The 22,375-nt window shown below is 49.8% G+C and overlaps 1 protein-coding gene across 4 annotated transcripts in view; it reads left to right on the forward strand.

Annotated features, from left to right (window-relative positions):
• The first annotated feature begins 2,640 nt into the window (after window positions 1-2,640).
• Window positions 2,641-22,375, forward strand: part of RGS10 (regulator of G protein signaling 10) — a 36,188-nt gene continuing 16,453 nt past the window's right edge. The window contains exons 1-4 of one of the 4 annotated variants that reach the window (XM_014849235.3): window positions 2,641-2,989; window positions 3,435-3,533; window positions 14,824-14,942; window positions 16,150-16,236. In XM_014849235.3, coding sequence (XP_014704721.1) covers window positions 3,485-3,533; window positions 14,824-14,942; window positions 16,150-16,236 — 255 coding nt within the window. In that variant the 5' untranslated portion in view covers window positions 2,641-2,989; window positions 3,435-3,484. The other 3 variants (XM_070482288.1, XM_014849236.3, XM_070482294.1) reach the window with 3 other exon arrangements.

Here is a 22,375-nt window from a genome sequence, read left to right on the forward strand (position 1 = left end):
GAGAATATAATAATGAAAGTTTAAAATTACCCATTATCCCACCATCTAAAGAGAAATACTAGTAACATTTTGGTATAGTTTCCCGTAAGCTTTCTATACATGAATCTACTATATTTCCTCCTCTCGCCCACTGAAAATTTTCTCTATATGTGTGTGCTGATTTTTACAATGAAGACTTCATCATAAGCGTGTTCCTTCATCACCAAATATTCTTCACACAGTTCTTACAACTGTTAAATATTCTATCATAGGAATATACTGCAATTTAGTAATTCCACTAATGAGCATTTATAGCTACTATAAACAGCACTGATAAAAGAAGAGTTATGATGTTCAAGTCTACACATAAATCTTTGCATCTCTTATTATTCCTTTGGCATAAGTTACCAGTGGTAGAATTATTCACTGGTCCAATGGATATAAACATTTTGAAGGCTCTTATACATGTTGCCAAATATGACCTCTCCTCTCTTGCCTTCCAGAGAGGTTGTAACAATGCACTTTCCTCCCTTCACTGTGTATTAGCTGCATCACATTTACTAATCCTGCCAACTTCACATAATTTCTTTTAAAAATGCCACTTTTCAGAGTGCGTAAAGTGTATTGCAACAGCGTCGTAAGGGGAGTGAGAGTAATTCAGATTCCAGTACGCTTTTGCATGTCTACATGTGCTGGCACTGTGCCAGGTGGTGTCGTTTATTGCTGGTGAACACATACCCTTAGAATGTAGGTGGCATCCTTTCCTTGTCCAGTCCCATGAGGCTGTGTTTAAGGACACACAGCTGGTCTGCTAAATGGCGGGGATTGGTATCCAGGTCTCTCGACTCCAAGTCAGGCACTTATTTATCTACTTATTTTATATCTCACCCGCCTCAAATAGCCTAGAATATTCTTTATAAGAGGCTCTAAAATATATTTTATATAAAATATTTTATTCTGTGAGACTCTATAATATATTCACAGCTTAGTAAATTTTTTAAGTTTCTGAATAGAATAAAAAAATAACTCTAAAAAGTCAGTGATCACTCTGAAATTCTGCTTTGCTGGAAGACATCCTGGGCTTCTGCTCCTCGTCTGGTCTGAATGAAAGTTGTGAGACAGCAGGTGAAACAAGCAGAGGTAAGGAAGGGGCCAAACTGCTTGTTCTCTTCTTGCCCAGATTGGCTACCATTGTTTGTGAAGGCTTGAGAGGAGCTCAGGAAAGTGGGCGATGCTGTGTAGATGGCAAGCACCTCCAGCCCAGGGACCACGGGCAGGCAGAACTAAATCACGTGGGGAGTGGGTGTGTGGGTGTGTGTGTGTGTGTGTGTGTGTGTGTGTGTTCTTTTGGCAAGCTTTAGGAACTGTGAGGACAGTCTTTTGATGTCCTGAAACAAAAATTTTAAACTGTGTACATTAAACTTTAACCATGGGTCTTTATTTTTCTACTCAGCATCTGATAAGCCAACAGCACAGTAAAAGTGATTTGAAGCTGTTCTATTTTCCCTTCATTTCAGAACGGCCTGGCTGCCTTAGCTCAAGAGGGATTCATAAGCGCGTCCTAGGCCACACCAGGGTTTTTCAGGACACTGCGAGGGTGGACCAGGCAACTGGCATAACATTTACCTATGTCCAATTTTTACCCACTGTGCCGGTCTCCTTATTTCCTGTGTTAGAATTACTTGTAATTACCGCCGGTCTCCAGAGAAGTTTTCTGGCGGGGTGTGTTGCACAAATTCCCTTGTTATTGTTATGAGAATGCAGCGACCTCATTTGGCTCCAGAGTTGAAAAGTTCTACTTTTGCTGCCTATAGTATCAGCTCGATCCCATTACAACGGAGTGGAAGCTTGCGGAGAGCCCACGCCCGGGCAGGCCAACGACAGGGGCAGACGTTTTTAAAATCGAGCTTTTCCGCTGGGTTCCCCGTTCCTGGCGACCGTGGTCTTCTCGAGTTGCAGCTGAAAACCCCTGTAACCTTCAGGAGCCAGAAAAGCCGCTCTCGGCGGCAGAGAGGGAGAGCGCTTAGAAATACTTACAAAGACTCGGGGCGGAAGAGGAGAGAGAAATGAGAAGCAACCATAGAAGGCCAGCGACGGGGTGGAATTGGGACCGAGGGGGTGGGTTGAGGGAGGGAGGAAAAATTAGCGGAACGGGAAGCGCAGAACAGAACACATAAAAGAAAGTGCCAACTAGTGAAAATCCTGCAAAAGGATGGGTCGGCGGGGGGGCGGGGGGCGACGACTGGGGAGCGGTTTAGAAAAATAGCAATTAGTACAGCTAAAAATAAAGGCCAATTTAGAGACAAAGCCAGATACACGAGGAGAAAAAGAAGCATCGCCAGAAAGACAACTCCTTGCAAACCAAATGCTCAAGAACATGGGGCTGACACCCCCTCTTGGGCTATTTTGCAGAAGAAATGAGATAAAAGATTAGGGAGGAGCGCGCGGCGCTGAGCAGGTGACCGGCGGCGGCAGGAGAAATCAGAACGAGAGCGCAGAGCGGGCCCGAGCTGAGAGCGCAAAAGCCCTGCCGCAAGGGGCGCCACGTGTCCCCAAAGTTATTAGAAGTGTACCCGACCAGGCGGTGTGTGGGGGCAGAGGCATCCCTCCGCGCTGGAACCCAAGAGGTTCCTGCAAAATTCCCCCGAGGTGAGCCCCCGGAGCCTCAAGGCCAAGGGGAGAAGGTGCCCGAGTTCCGGGGCCCGCGCGGCGCGGCCCGGGAGAGGGCGCCCACCGGCGGCGGCTCGGCTTGCTTGGCGCGCGGGCACCGCGGCCGGGACCCCGGGGACGCCCCACCGGCAGTCGCGGCCATGGGAAAACCCAGTGCCCACGGAGTCGCAGGGCGGACAGGCCCGGGCGCGCGGAGACTCTGGATCCCGGGGGCGAGGAGGCGAAGGCGTGGGCCGCGCCCGGGTTTTGCACAACCGTGAGGCCTGGGCTTCCCGGTCTGTGAACCGGAAGGTGACCCCCGCCTGCAGCCTCGCGAAAGCGCGTGGAGCCACGAAGCGCGGTGCGCCCGGGGTGCCCTGCCTGTTCCTGGGAGCTGCAGGGAGAGGGCGGGGGACTGGGATGGACGCTGGAGTTGGGAGCGGGGCGGGGCCCAGGGCAGCTTCTTTGGCGAGTCCCGCGAAGCTGCGAGGGGGCCCCGAGACGCGCGAACCGCCTGAAGCAGGGTTCCAAAATCCCGGGCGGCGTGCGCTCCTTGCAGGCGAGAGCGCTCCATCCCGAGCGCGGGGACGGATCCCGGCGTTTGGGAGTCTCCCGGGTCCGCCCTGGCCCGGGCGGGACCGTAAGGCCCCCGGCTGGGCGAGTGGGTGGGCGGGCAGGGCGCACCGAGCGCGCCACGCGGCGCCTGGCGGGGAGGAGGGCGGCGGGTCGGGGGCCGGGCGCGCCGGGGCGGTACTGAAGCGGCTCCTCCTCCTCGGCCTCCTCCTCCTCTCCTTCCTCCGGCTCAGCCGCTGCGCCGCCCGGCTGCTCCTCCTTCCTCCCCCGGGCGCCCGCGGCGATGTTTAACCGCGCGGTGAGCCGGCTCAGCAGGAAGCGGCCGCCGTCAGGTAAGCGGCTCCCGGGGCCCGTGGGCTGGGGATCGGGGCGCCCCGAGGGACTGCGAGGAACCGCCCCGGCCGGCGCTGCCCGCCTGGGGCATCCTACCCTCCCTCCTGGACTCGGGCGCGGCTTGGCGATGCCGCCCCGACGGGAGCCCCGGCTGACCGCGCCACTTCTCCCCGCCTGATCCAGCGTCTCTTGCGGTCCCAGCCGCGGCGGGAGCGCAGAGCCCCGAGAGGCACCCCGGGGAGGAAGTTTGGCCAAAAGGGGAAATAACAGCAGTTTTCATTTTAGTGATGGTCTGGGAGAAAAAGGAGATCCAAAACACCCCTAAACTTTGGAGGTAGTATGGGTTCTAGATTCCGAAAGCAGAACGTCGCGCGGGGTCCCCCCCTTCCTGAGTTCTCCGCCTCCGCTGCGGGCGCTGGTGCAAATGATGGCCGCGCGCGCCCAGAGGAGGCACGGCTGGACCCCGCGCATCCGACTGGCACCTGGGCCTGGGCTGCCGGGCGCCCTCAGTCCTGCGCGGCGGAGACGAGCTGTGGGGCCGCCACGGAGGGCGAACACCAGGGTGGAGAAGTAACTGGCGCCAGGGAGGCACTGACATTACAGAGGATTATGCTTGGCTGTCACAGTGGACCAGCCTGAGCCATAATTTGGAGCAATTTGATGGGATAAAGAACCCACGGTGAAGATGAAATTGTGCCCTTGATTCCAACTATCTTACCCTTTGTGTTCATATCAATAGCCGAGGCCCCTTGAATGCTTAAAGTGGGCCCGGGTCTGTATTCACCCGGGTCTGTGAATTCTCTCTTCACTGCTACGACAACCCTGTGAGATAGGTATTGTTATCATCACTTTCCAGAGGAGGGACCTGAAGCCAGGAGCTGTTAGGTAACTTGCCCCGGTCACTCTTAAGAGTTGATGGAGAATCTTTGAAACCCTGGTTGGCCTGACTCTGGAGTCCAGAGGTTTTTCTGCCGCCTCCCGCTCCAGGAGTGACTCCTGCACAGTGCTAAGAATCTGTACGTGTTGGTCTGTGTCCCTTCTTCGCCTAATATGTTTTATGAGGAACATTGTGGTTAAGAGGATGGACTGGAACCGGACTGGCTGGGTCTGAATCCCACCTCCACCGCTTACTAGCTGTGGAACCTCTCTGTGTCTTTGCAGATAACGTCTGCAACATGGGAATAAAATAGTCACCCCTCTTCAAGCACTTCAGTGGAGCTGGTTTCCCCTCCATCAAATTAAGCAAATCATTGCACTTAATATCTCTAATAAAGTAGAGTTTCCACTGTAATAAAGTAGAACTTCGTAGCGTTATTGTAAGGAGCTTCTATTAATGTTAGTGGTCCTGTAAACCTTGCCGTGTTTCCTGTGGGTCAGAGAGCCCCTTGTGGGTGTGCGTTTTAGCCATTGCCTGTCGTTGGGTATTCACAGGCCTATGGAGAGCTGGGCAGAATGGTTCCCACCCTGAGTCTATCATTCAGCGACCTTGGGCAAGTTACTCAACCTCTGAGCCAATTGCTAAATTATTGGGAAATTTGGAAACTGGTTGCTCTATCATAGATAGCTTGAAATTGACTATCGCTGAATAGTTACACCGTGGAAATCAGCAAACGCTAAGAATCAAGCTTTTTTTCTTTTTTCCTAGGAGAGCTGGTTTACCAGCTCACCTCTGCGTCCATTTTCCCATCTGTAAAGTGGGTTTCGTAGAGTTGTGGAATTAAGTACACTAAAACATATGAAGTCCCTAGTACAATGCCTGGCATGTAATACATGAGTAATAATAGTCAGCTGTTATCTTTTCCCTCTTTTCCTGTTATAAACAGAGCTGCTGTGAGCTTCCCGGCATGGGTTACTCGGTGCTTTGGATCCTTTTGGGATTGAAGTCTTCCAAATAGAACAGCCACATTATAGGACATACATGATTTTGGGGGGGTGGTGTGTGGAGAGGTTGCACCCCAGAAACACTGGGGCCGTTTTAGGGACACTAGTGGAGTGTATTTCTCCCAGGGCAGCAAATTTTAGGCTGAAACGTGGGGAGGTTGCTGATGGAAAGGTCAGTAGCTAAACGTCATGGATTGGTACTGGATGCCTGGCCCCCAAGAGCCTGATTTCTGTAGGAGTTTTAGGTTTAAAGTCTGCCCCTCGATGGGAAAGGACACATGAACCCCTGCCATTTGGTCATCACCACTCAGCAGTGGGAGAAGCAGCCCACTGAGAAAGGGGGAATGTGGCCCCATGGCGGAGATCCTGGGAAGCTGGCCAAGTGATCCACAGGGCCCTGTGCTGAATTTTATTTGAGTGTGGTAATTTTGAATTATTTTTCTTAAAGAGACTCTCTAAGTCGGATCAGCTTCTGGCCCCACAAGAGCTGGATCTGCCCCTGCAGGACCCCTGATTTGGACCTGGCCGCAGTCCTGCCTGCCAGCACCTCTGGCTCTAGAGTCTTCCTGCTTCTCAGCAACATCTTATGGGAGGCAGTGTCTGTCAGCTGAGGGTGTGGAGTTCCTAACCCCTGATTCCACGGTTCTAAATGCGAGTCCCTTATTTTCCTTTTTGAGGTTTCTCCAAGTGTGTTCACAAACCACGTGGGAGGGGGGAGGAGCCTGATAAAATGCAGCTTTCCAGGTCACCCTCCAGACCCAGTGATTCAGTCTGGGGACCCGGGGGGGGGGGGGGGGGGGAGGGAGAGTAGACTGCATTTTCAACAAGCCCCCGAGTTGATTGTTATGCCATTGAATTCTGAGGACCCCTGGAAGGATTCTGTCCCCCACCCTGCCCCCGACAGCACCTCGCACTGTTGATGATAGAAGTGGGATGCTGCTCACCTCCAAGCAGAGCCATGGCCACAGCCCTCCACCCGCTGCGACCAGACCGAGGGGTGACCTGTGGGGGGAATCCCCATGCCGCCGGGCAGGCCTCGGCCCTCCCCCCGGGCCTGTTATACATTATCCCATTAAACCCTTGGGACCAGTTTCAGATTTATGGCTGGGCTTAAGTTTTTATTTAAAGATGACAGTTGACATAGCAATTTAATGTCTTTGTTTTAACAACCCAGCAGCAGGACAGTCTTGGCCGCCTGGGAAACTTTCCCTGCAGAGCGTCACTGGCCAGGGCCTGCGGGTTCAGGAGAGCAGAGCAGGGACAGAAGGCCGGGCCGGGCCACGGGGCACTGTTTTATACAGGTGTGATCAGCCCATGAGCCAGTGGGTCCATGGTACCGGCTCTGAAGGCCACCAAGAGCAGCCTGTGGACTGGTGGGTGCAAGGTGCTAATGGTGCTTCATTTGCCTTCACTGACTTTGCATTTGAACTGATGTTGCCTTTCCTCACTGTTAGAAATTTTGGAAACCTCAGCAGGTGCCTGGCTGGGCCACATCCTAGGGCTTCTTGGGTGAACTGAGTCACTTCCCTCCCTGGGGTTGAGTAACCCCTCGGCCCCCTGACGCTGGGCTCTGTTTAAACGTGCTGTTTGAATTGTATGTACTAAATTTACTCACCGGTTTCTTCTGCTTCCCGCAGATAGCTCTCCACTGCAGCAGCCTGGGGTGGCAGTAGGGGCAGAGGGGGCCCAGGCAGGCAATGGCAGCAGCTCCTCGATAAGAGCTGTCAGGAGGCGTGCAGTGGAGTGAAACAGTCCCCTGCAGACTTCTGGGGACGAATTTCCCTTCCAAGCAGGTTCCCATTCCTCCAGGGCCCTGCCGATTGCCTGTGGGCCCGCTTTGCTCTCCCCGTGTGCGGCGTCAGGGGCCCCTCATCTGGTCTGCCTTCCCTCCCGGTCCCACGTCCCCGCTCCCCACTCTGCCCCTGGGTGGCTGAACATTCCCACCTCCGTGCCTTCGCTCCCGGAGGGTGTCCTCCGTCCTTGGTCCTCCCTGCTCCAGCAGGCCCGCTCTTCCGCTCCTGTTTCCCTCCCTCTCTGCGCCTGAGAGGCACCTGTCCATTTCGGCTCTCCCTGGGCAGCGGCAGAGCCCACCAAAGGGCAGGACTGCCTTGGAGCCTCCCATGTTGGAAGGGACAGACCAGGGAACTCAAATCTCTGACCCCAGTCCAGAGCTACATGCATGACCTCCCACAGCATCCATCTAGTCACCTTGTTAAAACTGATTTAGAGAACGAAGATAGAGCTGACGACTTTTCTTTCCTTCCTGCCTCGCTTCCACCCTTCTTCCCTCCTTTCCTTTCTTCCTTGCTCCAGTGAAGACATTAAAAACAAACAACACCACCATCAACTGTCTTTATCATTTCACAAACGAAGGGATGGTTTAACACCCCAAATCGTAGGAAAGACGAAATCTCATGTTAAGGAGTGTCCTGATGTGCAGGAGTCTTCTAGACGTCGCTGCTTCCAGGGAGAGGTGCTGCGTAGCTGAGGGTCAGAGGCGAGAGGAAGACCTATGCCACTGTGCACCCTTTTGTGTCTCCTGAATTTTCTACATGCAAATAAATACAATTATCTATTTTTAAAAAACAATCCAAGATTGTCCTTACTCTGTCAACACAGCTCACTTGGTAAATATTTCCTTATCCTTATCTCATTTCTTAATGGACCAGGGAAGAAAACTTCATGCCAGCTTTTGGCATTGAGGGCAGATGGCCATCTGGGAACTCCTGGTCTCATCTTCTGAATTAATTTTAAGTTCCGTGAGAAAAACGGCCCCGCCTTTCATTTCTTGCATCTCTCGCTGCCCTTCGCTTTCCAGGCCCTGCAGCCAGACAGCCTAGGGCTGAATCCCAGCTCGTCCACTTCCTTACTTGCTCCTTTGGAGAAAGTTATTTAACCTCTCTGTGCCTCAGTTTCCTCGTCTGTAAAATGGGCTACCAATGGGCCCAATCTCCCGGAGTTGTTGTGAAGTTGAGATGGAATATGGTAGGTGCTCAACAAATGCCAGTTGCTGTTACAGCCGTCCCCCTCCTCTCTGCCTTGCCCTCCGAACCCCCCATCCGTGAGAAGTCATTTGTCAGTATAGATCTGTACGTGAGTGCCGGATGCTGCTGGCCCCGAGGAAGGCACAGCTCTGACTCTCAAGGAACGCTCAGTTTACTTGACTGATACTGAAGGGAAAAGTCATTTATTTGCTCGAGGTAGGGCCAGGGGAGAGTGAGGGCACATTTCTGTGTGAGTGTCAGGGCCCAGAGGAAGTACTGAGGCTTCTGGAAAGTGAAAAAAAATGATGGCAGGGTCTTCACTTGCGCCCCAGACTCGAGCTCCTGGGTAGTTTTGTTTTTTCTGGGCCTTTGCCTAGAAAGTGAGGATTCCAGGGAGCCTGCGAATAATAGTCCGGCGTTCTTATTTCCTTCCCTCTGGTAGAAACTGGAAACCAGTGGCCATCTGTTGTTTAGTCCGCTCAAAAGAGGATGTTGAGTTTTGTTTTTGCTTTGCACCCAAGGGTGCTCGGGAGCCCCGCAGCCCCCCATCTGTCTCACACAAGACGTCTCTGAGAAGGCAGCGGATTTCTTGGCTGCGTGGGACTCCGCAGTGGACCCCAGAGCATGGACCGTAAGGAGCGGCCCCCAGCCCTGTGGCAGATGTCCTTGGCTCGCCCTCGGCCCGGGCGCTGGGAGGGCGGAGCGGGGGCTGGGGGAGTGTGGTGTGCATGCACAGGTGGCAGGTGACCTTTGGAGGTGCCGCCTGAGCGCTTGGCTCTCTTTGAGGCCTCAGACCGCGTGTGAGAACTGCCCTGATGCCGTTTCTGAGCCGAGCCAACCGGCTGCAACCTGTTTGCCTGCTCTGGTCTTTGATACTTACTATTATGATTATTTTAAAACTTTTTCATTTTTATTGTAATTTTATGCTAATGGAAGGTCATGCAAACCTCCCTACCCAGGGAATTGCCTGCCTGAAGGGTAGTTATTCTCAGAAGCTATTCTGAGGAGCCCATAAACACTTAAGTAATGTTTAGATCGAGTGTTTCCATGACCCGGTTTCTCTGGAGCCTGGTCACCAGTTGTAACAAACTGATCCTCTGCTGCTAAGTTGGGATGGCCTTTTTGTTTTAATATAATATGTTTGATGTGGTATAAGTGACATGCAGTTTTAAATAAGTTTTGTGGGCTGTGCGCTTTCCTTGAGTATTTTAAAGGAGTACTCTGTGTGTGTGCACGTGCGTGTTGCGTGTGTGGTGTTGTAGCAAAGCTACGTTAGAATTTAGGGTTAACATTTCTGCCTTTTCCTGGGCTTGACCGTTTGGTTTGTTTTCTTTAAAATGTTGTGAATTTTGAGGGTGCTTGAGGATGTCAGTTGACTCTGCTGTTGAGGAAGCTGGATATTGCGATCTGACCAAGATCTTCTTGGACGTGGGGAAATTATCTATGCAGGATGGTCACCCAGCCCTTCCTGCGGACTAATAGCAGGAATCCATGCTGTAAGCATTTGGTTCCGATGAGTGTCACAGATGCCTTCTGAGGATGGGTTTTCAAGGAATTAATGTCTGGAGAAGGTCTCTGATAGATATGACATCACAGCATCTATAAATAATGCATTACGCAATATGCTGCAAGCAACCGGCCTCAGCCATCTGCACCGCGATGCTGCGCAGTCATCAGAATAATGGCTTTTACTGAGGTCAGAAACCACATAGAACAGCATAAACGTAAATGGAAAGTGTGTGTACATTGTGTCTGCATGCTAGAGGATTCGGCCCAGTCTTAGGTGAGTTTCTGTCTGTGTGGAATGGGACCCTTGGTTTTCTCAGTCTTTTCCCACAGCGTAACTGTAGTCATTCTCTTCATGGCTGTTGTGTTCTGGCCTCTGTGCATGTAAAGATTGGCAAATATTAAAAATAAAAATGGCAGTAGAACCTTGTGGTATAGAGCATGTGCTCTGGAGCAAGACTGCCTAGGCCTGGACCATGATTCACCATTTCCTAGCTGGGTGACCCTTGCAAGTTACTGTGCCTCAGTTTCCTCATCTGTGAAGTGGGGATAATGCTAATCACATCAGAGGGTTACTGTGAGAACTAAATGATTTAACCCATAGAAAAAGCTTGGAACAGTACTCAGCACGTTGTTAACAACTCGTGTTAACTTTTACTGTTAGCCAATGACAGATTAATCTGAAGATAAATTTATTGAAAAATAAGTGTTGTGCCTGCAAAAATATGAAGGTCTAAAGTGCTTTAAAGAGCCCAGAAGGTCCAAAAACAATCTTTTTCATTGCAAAAAATGTTTTGCAGTTGAACTGAACAGCAACAAAAATAAACAGAGCTGGACAAAATTGAAACAAACAATTGTCTGTGGTTCTCACCAACAGCTCCTTATTAACTTGAGCGATTTTAAAGTTGCTACAAAAATGAGTTTAACTTTTTGCCACCTGTGCGTTCCAAACCCATCTTCTTGTGCAATCCATCTAAAATGGAAACTTTTATCAATGAAAAAGGAAAGAAGAGTATGGGAGCTTTGTGTCTCCAAGTGCCAGGAGTTGGGAAGCCCGGAACTCTTGGTTTTGCTTTATTCTTAAATTCAGAAATAAACTTTCTTGCTATGGAGAGAGGTTCTTTCTTTCTCCTATAAGTTGCTGGGACCGATTGTAACATTTAAAGTGAACTCGGATAGCTTAGCAAGCCGTTACTTGCGTGCCTGGGGGAATAGCGGAAGTCTGAGCAGGAGACCTGAGTAATGGAAATGCCCCGAGTTCAGGGGCAGTCTCTGGGGCGTGGCAAATGGAGGGGAACTCTGCTCAGTCCCTTAGAGGTCAGGGATAATGACTTGGAAAAAGAGAGGCACCATTAAGTGAATGGAGTTTGCAAACGCTGCTCCATCCAGATTTATTTATATTGATGCCAGTCAAGAAGGATTAAGACAAAAAGGCATGGCCAAAAGCCTTAATCAAAATTGAAAGACCATCAGGAAGTCTTGGAAAAATTCAAACCAATGTTTCTGGGAAAAGTGAAAACACGTGACAGATGGAACGTGGGCAGAAGATTCTTAAAGTAAGTACGGACTATTGGGGCAGAAGGTGGGCAAAAAGGTAAGAAGGAATTTCCCTTTACCCGGGGCACCAAAGCCAGAATCCAGTAACCACGGCTGTGGAAGGTGGCTGCGTCTTGGTGTGCTTTCTGAGCCAGCCCTGAAAATTCTGTGCCCTTCTGTCACAGTGTGAGCTGTGAATGTATTTCATGGCTTTTGATGGTGGGGCCATGGCAGCCTAGGAGAGAATTGAAAGGAAGGGCCATTATTTGAAACTCCTATGTCCCAGGGAGCCCTGGGGTTCGGGGTTCGGTGGAGGTGACCCTGTTGGGCACCATTGCCCTCACACGTAGGTCCCAGTGCTGGTTCCATCCTGCAGTTCCTGAGCTGGGTCACCTTGGGTGGGTCATTTTACCTCCCCGACCTTGATTTCTCAGTCTATAAAATAAGGGAACTCGAGCCGATTAGTGAGTTTTGAGTTGTAAAACGTGTTCAAATGAAAGCTGGCACAGAAACCTAATAGGCAAAATGATTAGAGTGTAAAATAAAGGGTGACGTGAAGTAGCACTTATCTCATGTGGGGCGGGGGGCGGGCAGCCATCTTATCTCTCAGTGAACCAGAAGATCTGGTTAACCACAGCACTCCTTTGGCTAAATGGGAACCCACTGAGTCTATTTATTTGCGAGACAGAGAGGCAGTGAAAACCCAAGTGAGGTATGGTTTATTATTGAAAAGAAGGTTGAGTTTTGGAATCCTTTCAGGCCAAGGTTGAAAACTTATGGGCAAAGGAGTTGTTCTGCGATGGCAAGAGAAATTTGCGGCTGCCTGAGATCGCTCCTGGAACAGCGAACTTGTGTCTCTACATTTATTTACTTAAGAGAAGATCTGCAGGGAAATGGAGTAAACTGTCCAACTGTATTCTCCGAGTGAAGAACAGGAGAGTAAATTAGTGAAAAGCTTGGCAGAATGAACCCTGTTGCAGAAATTTCTGATAATAACGATCTTTTAATTTCACTTATACTTCGGTGGGAAGAAACTCAGTGTTCAGAAGCTTGCCACTGTAGCATTTGCAGAGAGCAGGGAGCTAACTTAATATCCACGAACTGGAGATTCACTTTACAGAAGCATCAGGTCCATTTATAATGTGTGCGAGCGAGTTTCCTTCTCAATTAAAGGAATGGATTTGTCCCAAATAATTCTCTTATATGCTCCATCACCAAGGAGTGTGGAAACACAGTCCCCCGCTGGGCTTCTGGCTTTTGCTTTCTTGAGCCCGTCAGCCACTGAGTGTCTAAAATCGGGGTAGTTTTCCCAGATGCTGGGAACGGAGTCTCAGCTACTTGAGAAGTTAACATGTGCGTTGACCCCCAGCAGAACGTGAGCCATCGCGGAGGCTGTTACCCTTAAGTCCGGTGTATTCTGATACAACTTTCCTCCAAAAACACTCTAAGCTGTGTGGCCCCCCTAGCTATCTGCAGCAAGTAATCTTTCTTTTTTCTTCTGTTTTTGTTTTTATTTCATATTAAACCAAATTTCTTTACCTGTTGGCTAAGTCTAGATGTTAGAGATGGGGTGGTCCCAATAGCCTATGATTGGGTTCCAGTGGAGAAAGGTTCTTTCCTCCTCTGAGAGAAGGCAGGCTCTGACTTTGCATTTCTCTGAGAATGGCAGTGTAAATGAACACGGCTCTGTGCCAGGAGCTGTGCAGATGCATGCTATTTTCTTAACTTGATCAGTCCTGTCCCACTGCTGCTCTGATTGTCACCCAGCACATCATAACTTAGTGCATTGCAGCAAGTAATCTTTATAAGACTTTTACACTTTTTCCTTTTAAAGTGATTTGCTTGCCGATTTCTTAATTAAAAGCTTATGTTCTTCTAGATTCAAACTTTTCTTTATAGAAATATGTCTCTACTTTAAAAAAAAAAGGCAATGAGAAAAAGTATTAGCTATAAAAATCATTCACTGGATAGATCGTTGTTTTAAGGGAGGGGAGAGAGGAACCAAGGTTTGTTGAGAGTCTCCTGTCAGCTTGTAGGTCCTGAGTGCTTTCTCTTTTAATCCTTGGGATGACCCGAAAGATAGGGACTTATCCATCATACACAGAATTTTGCCCATGGTCATACAGCTTGAATCGGCCACACTAGACTTGGAATCTGGGCCCACCTGAAGTGACATTCCACGGTTTTTGCTTGATTCCGGGAAGGGGCCAAATTCTGTAGACTGAGGAGTATTTCTGTTGTCACTTCCTCCCTCAGGCAAGTCGCCAAAGTGTGTTAGTCAGAGGTGCCCTGTCCCCTTTCCTTTAGTCCAGAGGCTTTTTAGGTGTCTGAGTGAGAGAGTGCAGCAGACGTGCAGGAACAAAGAGCCATGCGTTCATTCCCTCTACACACATAGTCACAGGGTGATGCCAGCGCTACTGGAGCCTGAGGCAAAAGGAAAAATCTGTTTATTTAAAACTTTGATATTTTTGCTCATTATGGATTTTTTTTTTAAGATTGGCACCTGAGCTAACACCTATTGCCAATCGTTTTTTTTTATTCTCCCCAAAGCCCCCCAGTACCTAGTCGTATACTCTGGTTGTGCTATGTGGGACACCGTCTCAGCATGTCCTGACCAGCAGAGCCATGTCCGTGCCCAAGATCCGAACCGGTGGAACCCTGGGCCACCAAAGCAGAGCGCACGAACTTAACCACTCGGCCAGGGGGCGGCCCCCACTATGGAATTTTCTTGCATTAATTTTGATTTTTCAAAATATTGCATGAAAATATTTATCTTGATGCCTGAGTTTTTTGGCAGCCCCCTTCCATGTTGCACCTGCAGCCAGTCCCTCCCTCTCCCCACGCTAGGCCCACCCCTCGTACATACTTTTACTTATGCACCAGGCAATGAGCTACATGCTGGACAAGCAAGATCAAGATATACAGGAGCTTTCAGACTCGTGAGGGCCAGTCATGCAAACACTCACAACACAGCGTGACCGTTGTAAGACTGCACAAAGTGTAATGGGGAAGGAGTTGCTGTTGAGTCCTGGTCCCTGGGAGGAGGGTTTGAGTGAGACTGAGGGCTGCCTTCGAGTTGGCGAGTGGACATGTGGGTGGGGGAAGGATGTATGGGGAGTGTTGGGAAGTGACATGTCCCTTCCCAGCTCTGAGCCTCAGTTCTCCTCATCTGTAAAATGGAGGGAATGGTAGCGCTTACTTCATAAAGTTGTTGTCAGGACTAGAATGAGTTCACTGTGTTAAGTGTCTCAAATATATTGGGGCATGTAACTGAATATATATTAGCCACAGTGGTGATGCTGATGCTGATGACCATTATAGGCAGCTATTTTTAAATGACCGGATCTTGGGGCCACATCCACAGTCTGATTTTGCTTTGCAGACATCCACGACAGCGATGGGAGTCCCAGCAGCAGCCACCAGAACCCCAAGAGCACAGCCAAGTGGGCGGCCTCTCTGGAGAATCTGCTCGAAGACCCAGAAGGCGTGAAAAGATTTAGGGTTTGCCTTTTTCCTTGTTGACTGGGATTGATGCAACACGTGAAGAAGTTTAGGTGCCTGGTGGGGGGAGACACAGGCCACTTTCTAACACTGTCTGTCCCACCTCGAGAATAAGAAATTCTCACCTGTCAAGTTCAAGAGGGAAAGGCTTTCCCTGGTCCCACGGACCAGCACTGAGGGGCGTACACAGACCGTTTCTGTTTTTTATATAGTTGGGGGGTGGGGGATGATGGGGGAGTGGTCCCATGCTCATTGGCAGAATCTACAAAGGATTCCCAGCTCTGGGACACCCGGGAGGGGTGGTCTGGCTCCCTCTGATGTGAAGGTTTGTCTTCTTGTGTGTCAGAGATGCTCAGGATGCATTGTTAGCAGAGTGAGAGAGGCTGGACAACAGCTGGCACAGTGAAGTTGAACTCCAAGAGGAGAGCTGGTGGATGGGGAGATGTTGGCGCTGCCTAGCCATAGTTTTTTTGGCCAGCAGACACCCCAGGTGTCAGTTAGAAGAACCACATGTGAATTTCAAGAATGCCCTGTGTCTGCCTGAGTCCCGCCGACTCCTGTCTTGAAGTCTTGGGTCAGGCTGGGCTAAGTGCTCTCTGGGTGCCTCCCTGTTGCAGCCCCCAGGGAGGGGGTCGGGGGCAGGGCAACCAACATCCCTGGACACGACGCCACTGTGAGCCCTGTCTGGGTCTCAGGGAGGACACCTTTGTGTGCACAGCTGAATAGCAGGCTGTGCCACTAACCCCCCAACAGTGCCAAAAGAGAAAACACACCTCCAACTTAAAATAGTTTTCATCATGGCGTTTTTAGACATGCTTAATATGTTTTCTTTTCTTTTGTTTAAAAAAAAAATGGGCCTGATTTTAGAGGAATGTACTTTGTTTAAACACTGTCTACAAGGAACTAATATATCTTCCACTTTAATTTACTTTTTGGTAATTTATTGTCAGCTTAGAATTGCGAGTAGATTCTTGCTTCGTTTTTACTCTTCCTCACAACGTCAAAGCCACTGAGTTCAAATGCATATGAAATTTTAGCTTTAACATGAAACATACACTTTGTTTTTGAGGATGGAGTTTTCACAGGGTGATGGAACCATGCTCGTGTGTTAAGTTTGGCCACGTCAGGCTGTGAAGGGAAAAGCATTATTTGTTTGTTTGTTTAAACTAGAATACTGTTTGATATTTTTTCTTCTTTTTATCCATAGGAATTTTTAAAAAAGGAATTCAGTGAAGAAAATGTGTTATTTTGGCTCGCATGTGAAGATTTCAAGAAAACACAAGATAAGAAGCAGGTATTTCTCAGTAATCACATTTTTTTTTTCTTTTTCTTTTGAGGAAGATTAGCCCTGAGCTAATATCTGCTGCCAATCCTCCTCCTTTTTGCTGAGGAAGACTGGCCCTGAGCTAACGTCCATGTCCATCCTCCTCTATTTCATATGTGGGACGCCTACCACAACATGGCCTGACAAGTGGTGTGTTAGTCCTCATCCGGGATCCTAACCGGGAACTCCGGGCCGCTGAAGCGGAACATGCAAACTTAACCACTGCGCCACTGGGCTGGCCCCTGTAATCACATTCTTGATGATGTTTTTTCCTCCTTATAAAGCTACAGCTGTCTTTCCAATAGATTTCAAGATTGCCTAAAGAAATCTGGTCCATACTGGATTGGGGGGAAGATTTAAGCTTCAGAGTAGGTATCTTGCATTGATCAAATATTAATAATTTTAAAAAGAGTGTTAATCCATTTTTAAATGGAGCTGTTCAAATGGACAAATATTTAAAGCAAAAATAACGATTCATGTCATTTAGAGTTTATCATCGCGTACGAGTTTTTCCTCACGTGTGAGTAATGAGAATGCTTCTTCCCCCGGCATCTGACATGTCGGGCGTTTGGTGCAGACGTAGTAAAATGATAAGCAGATGTGTAGTGATAAAAGCAGAGCGCGAATCAGATGGACCTTCAGTTATTTAATAGATCTTCCAAAACTTCCTGTAGTTGGCAGGCATCCCACACAGAAAGTTTCTGACTGTTCTCCTGGGTAGATATGTACTCTTTGTGGGAGGAAGCCTTTAATCCCAATGTCAGTGGACTTTCTGCCATGGAAAGTTGGGGGTACAGGGAGGCAGAGGAGATTATGAGGAAGGAGGCCTGTGGATTGAGGGTGTTTATGAGGCCCGAGCCTGTGTATTTCTAAGAGACTACCAGCTAAATGCCTACAGGGGCCCATAAGTAATGTGCATGAGTGAAGTTTTTGGTGTGAGGCTATAGGGAGTGGTGGGGACTGAGGCCATCAGGGGGCAGCCTGCCCTGCCTCCAGAGGCTGCAGCTCGTTGTTTCACTGACTTTGGCAGTGAACACTTGGGGTCTGTAGCTGTCTAGGCTTTCCCTGCTTTGAGTTCTGCCCACCTAGGTCCTTGCTTCCCCACCCTTGTCTTCAGACCCTGAGGGGCCTTTCTTCCTAAGGTGTCTTCTCCCATCTTTAGCCCAGTGCTGCCTGTTTTTCCAGAAAATCTGGACATTAGGATTCTTATGTGAAGCTGTCTGATTTTTAAAATGTTGGAACTAATTTTTAAAAAATGTAAAGCCTCACCTGCCAAATAAAACACCTCCATGGGCAGATGTGGCTTGGGGGCTGCCAGTTTTTGAGCTTCTGTCTCCAGAAGCTGAAATCCACGGGGGCGTCAGTCATGATGTGTTTGACGACAACAGCTTGGAAAACGTCCATCGTTGGTTTATTCAGAGGCTCTTTGGGGCTCAGGCGCACCTCCCCCAGGAGGGAGCCGTGTGGCTGTCCCTCTCCCACCTTCCTCTCTGTAGGGGCAAGGATGGATTCTGAGACGGTCCCTTTAGCTTGAGTTCCCCAGGGCGGCTCAGACAGCTGTCCTGGGCATGACCCTTGGCATTTGCTTCCTTCTGGCTTCTTCTCCTCCCTGGGTGCCTTTGCCAGAGCTTCCTGGCTGGTGAACAGCCTCAGGGGAAAAGTGAGTGAGCTGGTGGGAGGGCCCGCTTTGGAAAGCAGGGTTGAGGGCTGCCACCCTTCAGGCAGGAGTGCCTGGGGACAACCGCCCATAAATGCCGGACTTGGCAACTGCTTCATCTGGCCTCACCCTGAAGTCCTAGCTCAGGGTGAAGCAGGGGGGCCAATTGCCCTTCCTCTGCCTTCTTGTTTGCAGGTTGGAGGTGAGGGGGGCATATGGGTCAGCCAGCTCACCCCTGCATTGTACAAATCAGGAACCTGAGGTCCCCCCACAGCCGAGCTGGGAGTTGAACCAGCACTCTGGGGTTGCCCACTCCTTTTCCCTGCACACCATGTTGGTGTGCCCCTCAGTTCATTTGAGTTCACTCAATCTTTGTGGAGTGCCTGCTGAAGACCAGGCCTGGTGAAAAGCACAGGACACACAGGGACAAGACAGATGAGCTTTTGGGAACAGGCATCGAGAAGGGAAGCCAAGACAAGCCTTTGCAAGTGTGACAAGTATAGAAATGGGAAGTGTGGGTTCCGTGGGAGCACAGGCAGGGGGCCGTCAGGAAAGGCCCCAGGGGAAGTGACTTTTAAGCTGACACCTGAAGTAGAGGTTGGGGGTGGGGATAGTGTTCCTGGAAGAGGGAACAGCATGTGGGGAGGAAGGCCTAGAGAGAAGAGCTGAAGGAAGACCAGATGGTGGGAAAGTCGTGCTTGAGTAGCAGGCTGCCTCTGCTGTGCTGGAGGCAGGGAGGGAGATGGGGCTACACAAGGAGACCTTGGGGGCCAAGGTGGACCCTGGAAAGCCACGGTGTTGGGTCATATCGCCCCATCTACGTCCTACAGAGAGCTTCCGGAGTCTGGCAGCCCTTCCATGCACCCCTACACCTGTCACCCAGGATAGGACTCCTTGAAGGTTTGTGTCCTTAGGCTTGGAACACGCCTGATGATTGCTTCGGTGCAGCGAATGCTGCCTTACTGTCAGCAGCCTGAGAATGCAGAAGGTAAGTGGGAAGGGAGGAAGCATCTGTGAGGCCGGCGGTGTCCAGACCTGAGTCTGGGTATCACACTGGCCTCATGGCGATTCCCATCCTTCCAGATACAGGAGCTGTGGTTTGAGAGGTTAAGCAGCAGCTTGCCAGGTGCCGCAGACAGCGCCAGGATGCAGACCCAGGTCTCTGACTCCAGGGCCTGTGTATGTCTAGTGCGTCTGGCTGCAGGGGAAGTAAAACCAGGACTAAGTTCTAAGTCACTAATTTTAAAAAGTGGAGGAGGATGTAAGCGTGGGAAGAGTCAGCCCAACTGAATTTCACAATCAGACTTATCACGTCTGGTCCAGCAGGGAGTTTGTCAAGGGTTTATCTGTACGGTGAATGAAGGCAGTTGTGGGATGGATGCGAATCTCTCTTTGACCTCCATTGTTTTAAACAGGACCTGTGCTGGTGGGCTTTTTCATTCTTTTCCTTGGATTCTCCAGCCAGTTCTCTCCCCAGTACTTAGCAACTTATGTGGCACCTCACGTAACTTATTTATTGATCGTCTGTGTTATTTGCTTTTCCCTCTCTTGTGTGGGCTCCATGAGGTCTGACGTCTTTGTCTGTCTTCTCCCCCACTGCATCCGAGTGCCTAGAACACAGCTCTCTCCACCCAAATCAGCCGACACCGGCGGGGTCCTGGCCTCCCTCTCACCTCGTGCTGCAGTGGTGCCTTAGGGATGGACTTAAGAGGGGACCTTGCAGTCCCTTCTGTTGGGGCTCATGTTCTCAGAAGCTCCAGATGGAGGAACGGTGCCGTGTCTTCACTGTCTTCCCTGGTCTGGGCTGTGCCCCCTGGCAGGCAGGAAAGCAGCCCCTCACGTTTGGGAGGGTCTTGACTCTGCGTTTACGGTGGGGATGCTAGGGCTTTAGGAAGTTGGGAGGGTGACACCCCCCACCCCACCCTCCTTGGGGTTCCTGTGATGGTTGTCCCTTCCAGGTGCTCATAGTCAGCAGTCAGCTTTCAGAACAGTTCTCTCCCTTTGCAATTTCTTTTTGGTTTAAGTTTTTTCCATAAAGTGCCTCTTCCCCATGAATTATCTATCTTTTAAAACAAAGCAGCATGTATGTCTCATAAAACCCCAGAAAAAGCTCCAACTAGGTGTTTATTCTTTGGCTACTCCTGAATTCATTCATTCACCAGCACATGCATCTTGGGCCTATTTCCTATGTGACCAGGATTGAAATGCACACGGAAGCTTGTAGAGATTTCTAAAAACCAAACTGAGGGGGTGGGGTGGGGAAGTGGGGGTGTGGTGCAAAGTTTCTAATAATCATGGCTCTGAGAGTGACTTGAACCAGCATTTAAAGATTTAAAGATTCCCCTCTCCCTCTGGGTTGGGCTGTCTCTTTCCGACCTTGGCCTTTCAGCGTGGACTTGGCAGGTCCAGGCCAGACCGATCGGAGCTCAGCTGCTTGCGGTGTGGTCTTGGGCCTGGCACTGGCCTGCCGTGAGCTTCCGTTCCTTCCCCACTCACTTCATCACTTTTAGATGTTATCTACTGACTTCCTCTTACTATAACCGAGGTTCCACTTACTTCCATCCCTGTCTACTGCATTTTTATTATTAAGAATTCATTGTTGGGGCTGGCCCGGTGGCTTGGTGGTTAAGTGTGCACGTTCTGCTTCGGCGGCCCGGGGTTTGCCAGTTCAGATCCCAGGTGCAGACACGGCACTGCTCATCAAGCCATGCTGTGGTAGGCGTCCCACATATAAAGTAGAGGAAGATGGGCACAGATGTTAGCTCAGGGCCAGTCTTCCTCAGCAAAAAGAGGAGGATTGGCAGCAGATGTTAGCTCAGGGCTAATCTTCCTTAAAAAAAAATAATAATAATTCATTGTTTATTGTTCGCTGCTAAGCCAAAGAGGATGCTACCGTTACATTTTTTTCTTCTTGGACCATTTTTTGCTTTTCTTATTTCACCCTCTCTGATAGCCTTTATAATGCTTCTCAATACAGAGCTGCACAGGGTCAGGCTTCTCAGATCATCTCTCATCCGGGTTCCCCTGGGGACAGTCCTACTGGGGTCCTCTGACCACAGCTCCCACTGGGGCGTCCCCTGGCCTTCTTTTGTTACCACTGGCCATCCCCTTTGCCCCTCTCCTGCCTCCTGGGCCCAGGTCCTCCTCTGTCCTGAGTCATTCCCTCATTTTGGTGAATCAATAGCTTCTTGAGAAATGGGACATGGCAGGTAGACATTTAAAGATTTTGTTGAGTGAAAATGTTATTTTTTTCCCTACTCTCCCACTTCATTGATAATCTGATGGAGCACAGAATTGAATTCTAGGTTGAAACTCACTCATAATTTTGAAGACATTGTCCCATTGTCTTCCATTTTTGTTAAGAAGCAGTATTTTACATGTAAGCTGTTTTGTTTTCTTTGCTTTTTTCTCTCTGGAATACCTCAGGATCTTCTTTTCATCACCAATATTCTAAAACTGTACGGTCAGAGGCTTTGGAGGGTGTGGAGTTCATCCATTGTGTGGGCACTTTGTGGAGGCTTTTAATCTGGAAATTTATGGTTCTGGGAAATGTCCTTAGTTGTTAGGATCATCATCATTATTTTTTAGTAACTTCTTTCCTTCCCTTTTCTCCGCTCTCTTTTCCGATGATGGCTCTGCTCCCCTGGACTGAGCTCTTCCTTCTGTCTTTTTTTCCTTCCTATTTTTTCATCTCTTTGGCTTTTAGTTCCTACTTCTCTTTGGAGATTTCAACTTTATCTTCAAATCCTTCTGTTGAATTTTTTCTGCTTTTGTTTTCTCTAAACTAGGACCCTCCAGTCTCCTCCTGGTGGCCACAAGCCCAGTACGTTTATAAAGCAAACACATCTCCATTCAACTGGGTTGGGAGAAACTTGCTGGGGGCGGGGGCGGTCTGTGTGCGGGATTCCCCTCAGCCCTCACAGTCAGTCTGGTACCACATCCCTGCCACCATCCTCTGTTCTGTAGCTTCGCCACGTCAATTTCTTTAGAGAAGAAAACTCCAGTCTCCTGGGGAGAGGGAGACAGAGACGGGAGGGAGGTAACAGCTCAGGGTTGGGGGTCGAGCACCTGGGGGTCTACGACTTCTTTCTGCTGCCCTCCTCATCCCTGCCACCTGGGTGACCCGATGCCCCTGAGTTCCTGCCATATTTGGACGTCTCTTGTTGGCACTCGCTCCCCAACCTGCAGGTGCTGAGGGCTGTTCGTGTTGCTCTGTGTGGGGTCATTCACTATCCTTCCATCTGCTTTCTATTTCTGGAGCCAGTTCTGGAACATATTCTCCAATCATTTACTTGATATTTTCTTTGCCTCCTTCTCTTTCTGAGGCTGCTATTAATAAAGGTAGTGGCTTGATCCTCCACTTTTCTTGTGTCCTCTCCCATCGTCCATCTCTGGCAGAGTGACGGGAGTGAGGGGAATGGGCGGGATGGACATACGTGCAGGAGGCAAAGT

Source organism: Equus asinus, chromosome 2 (genome assembly GCF_041296235.1).
Source record: "Equus asinus isolate D_3611 breed Donkey chromosome 2, EquAss-T2T_v2, whole genome shotgun sequence".
In the NCBI taxonomy this organism is placed as follows: Eukaryota; Metazoa; Chordata; class Mammalia; order Perissodactyla; family Equidae; genus Equus; species Equus asinus.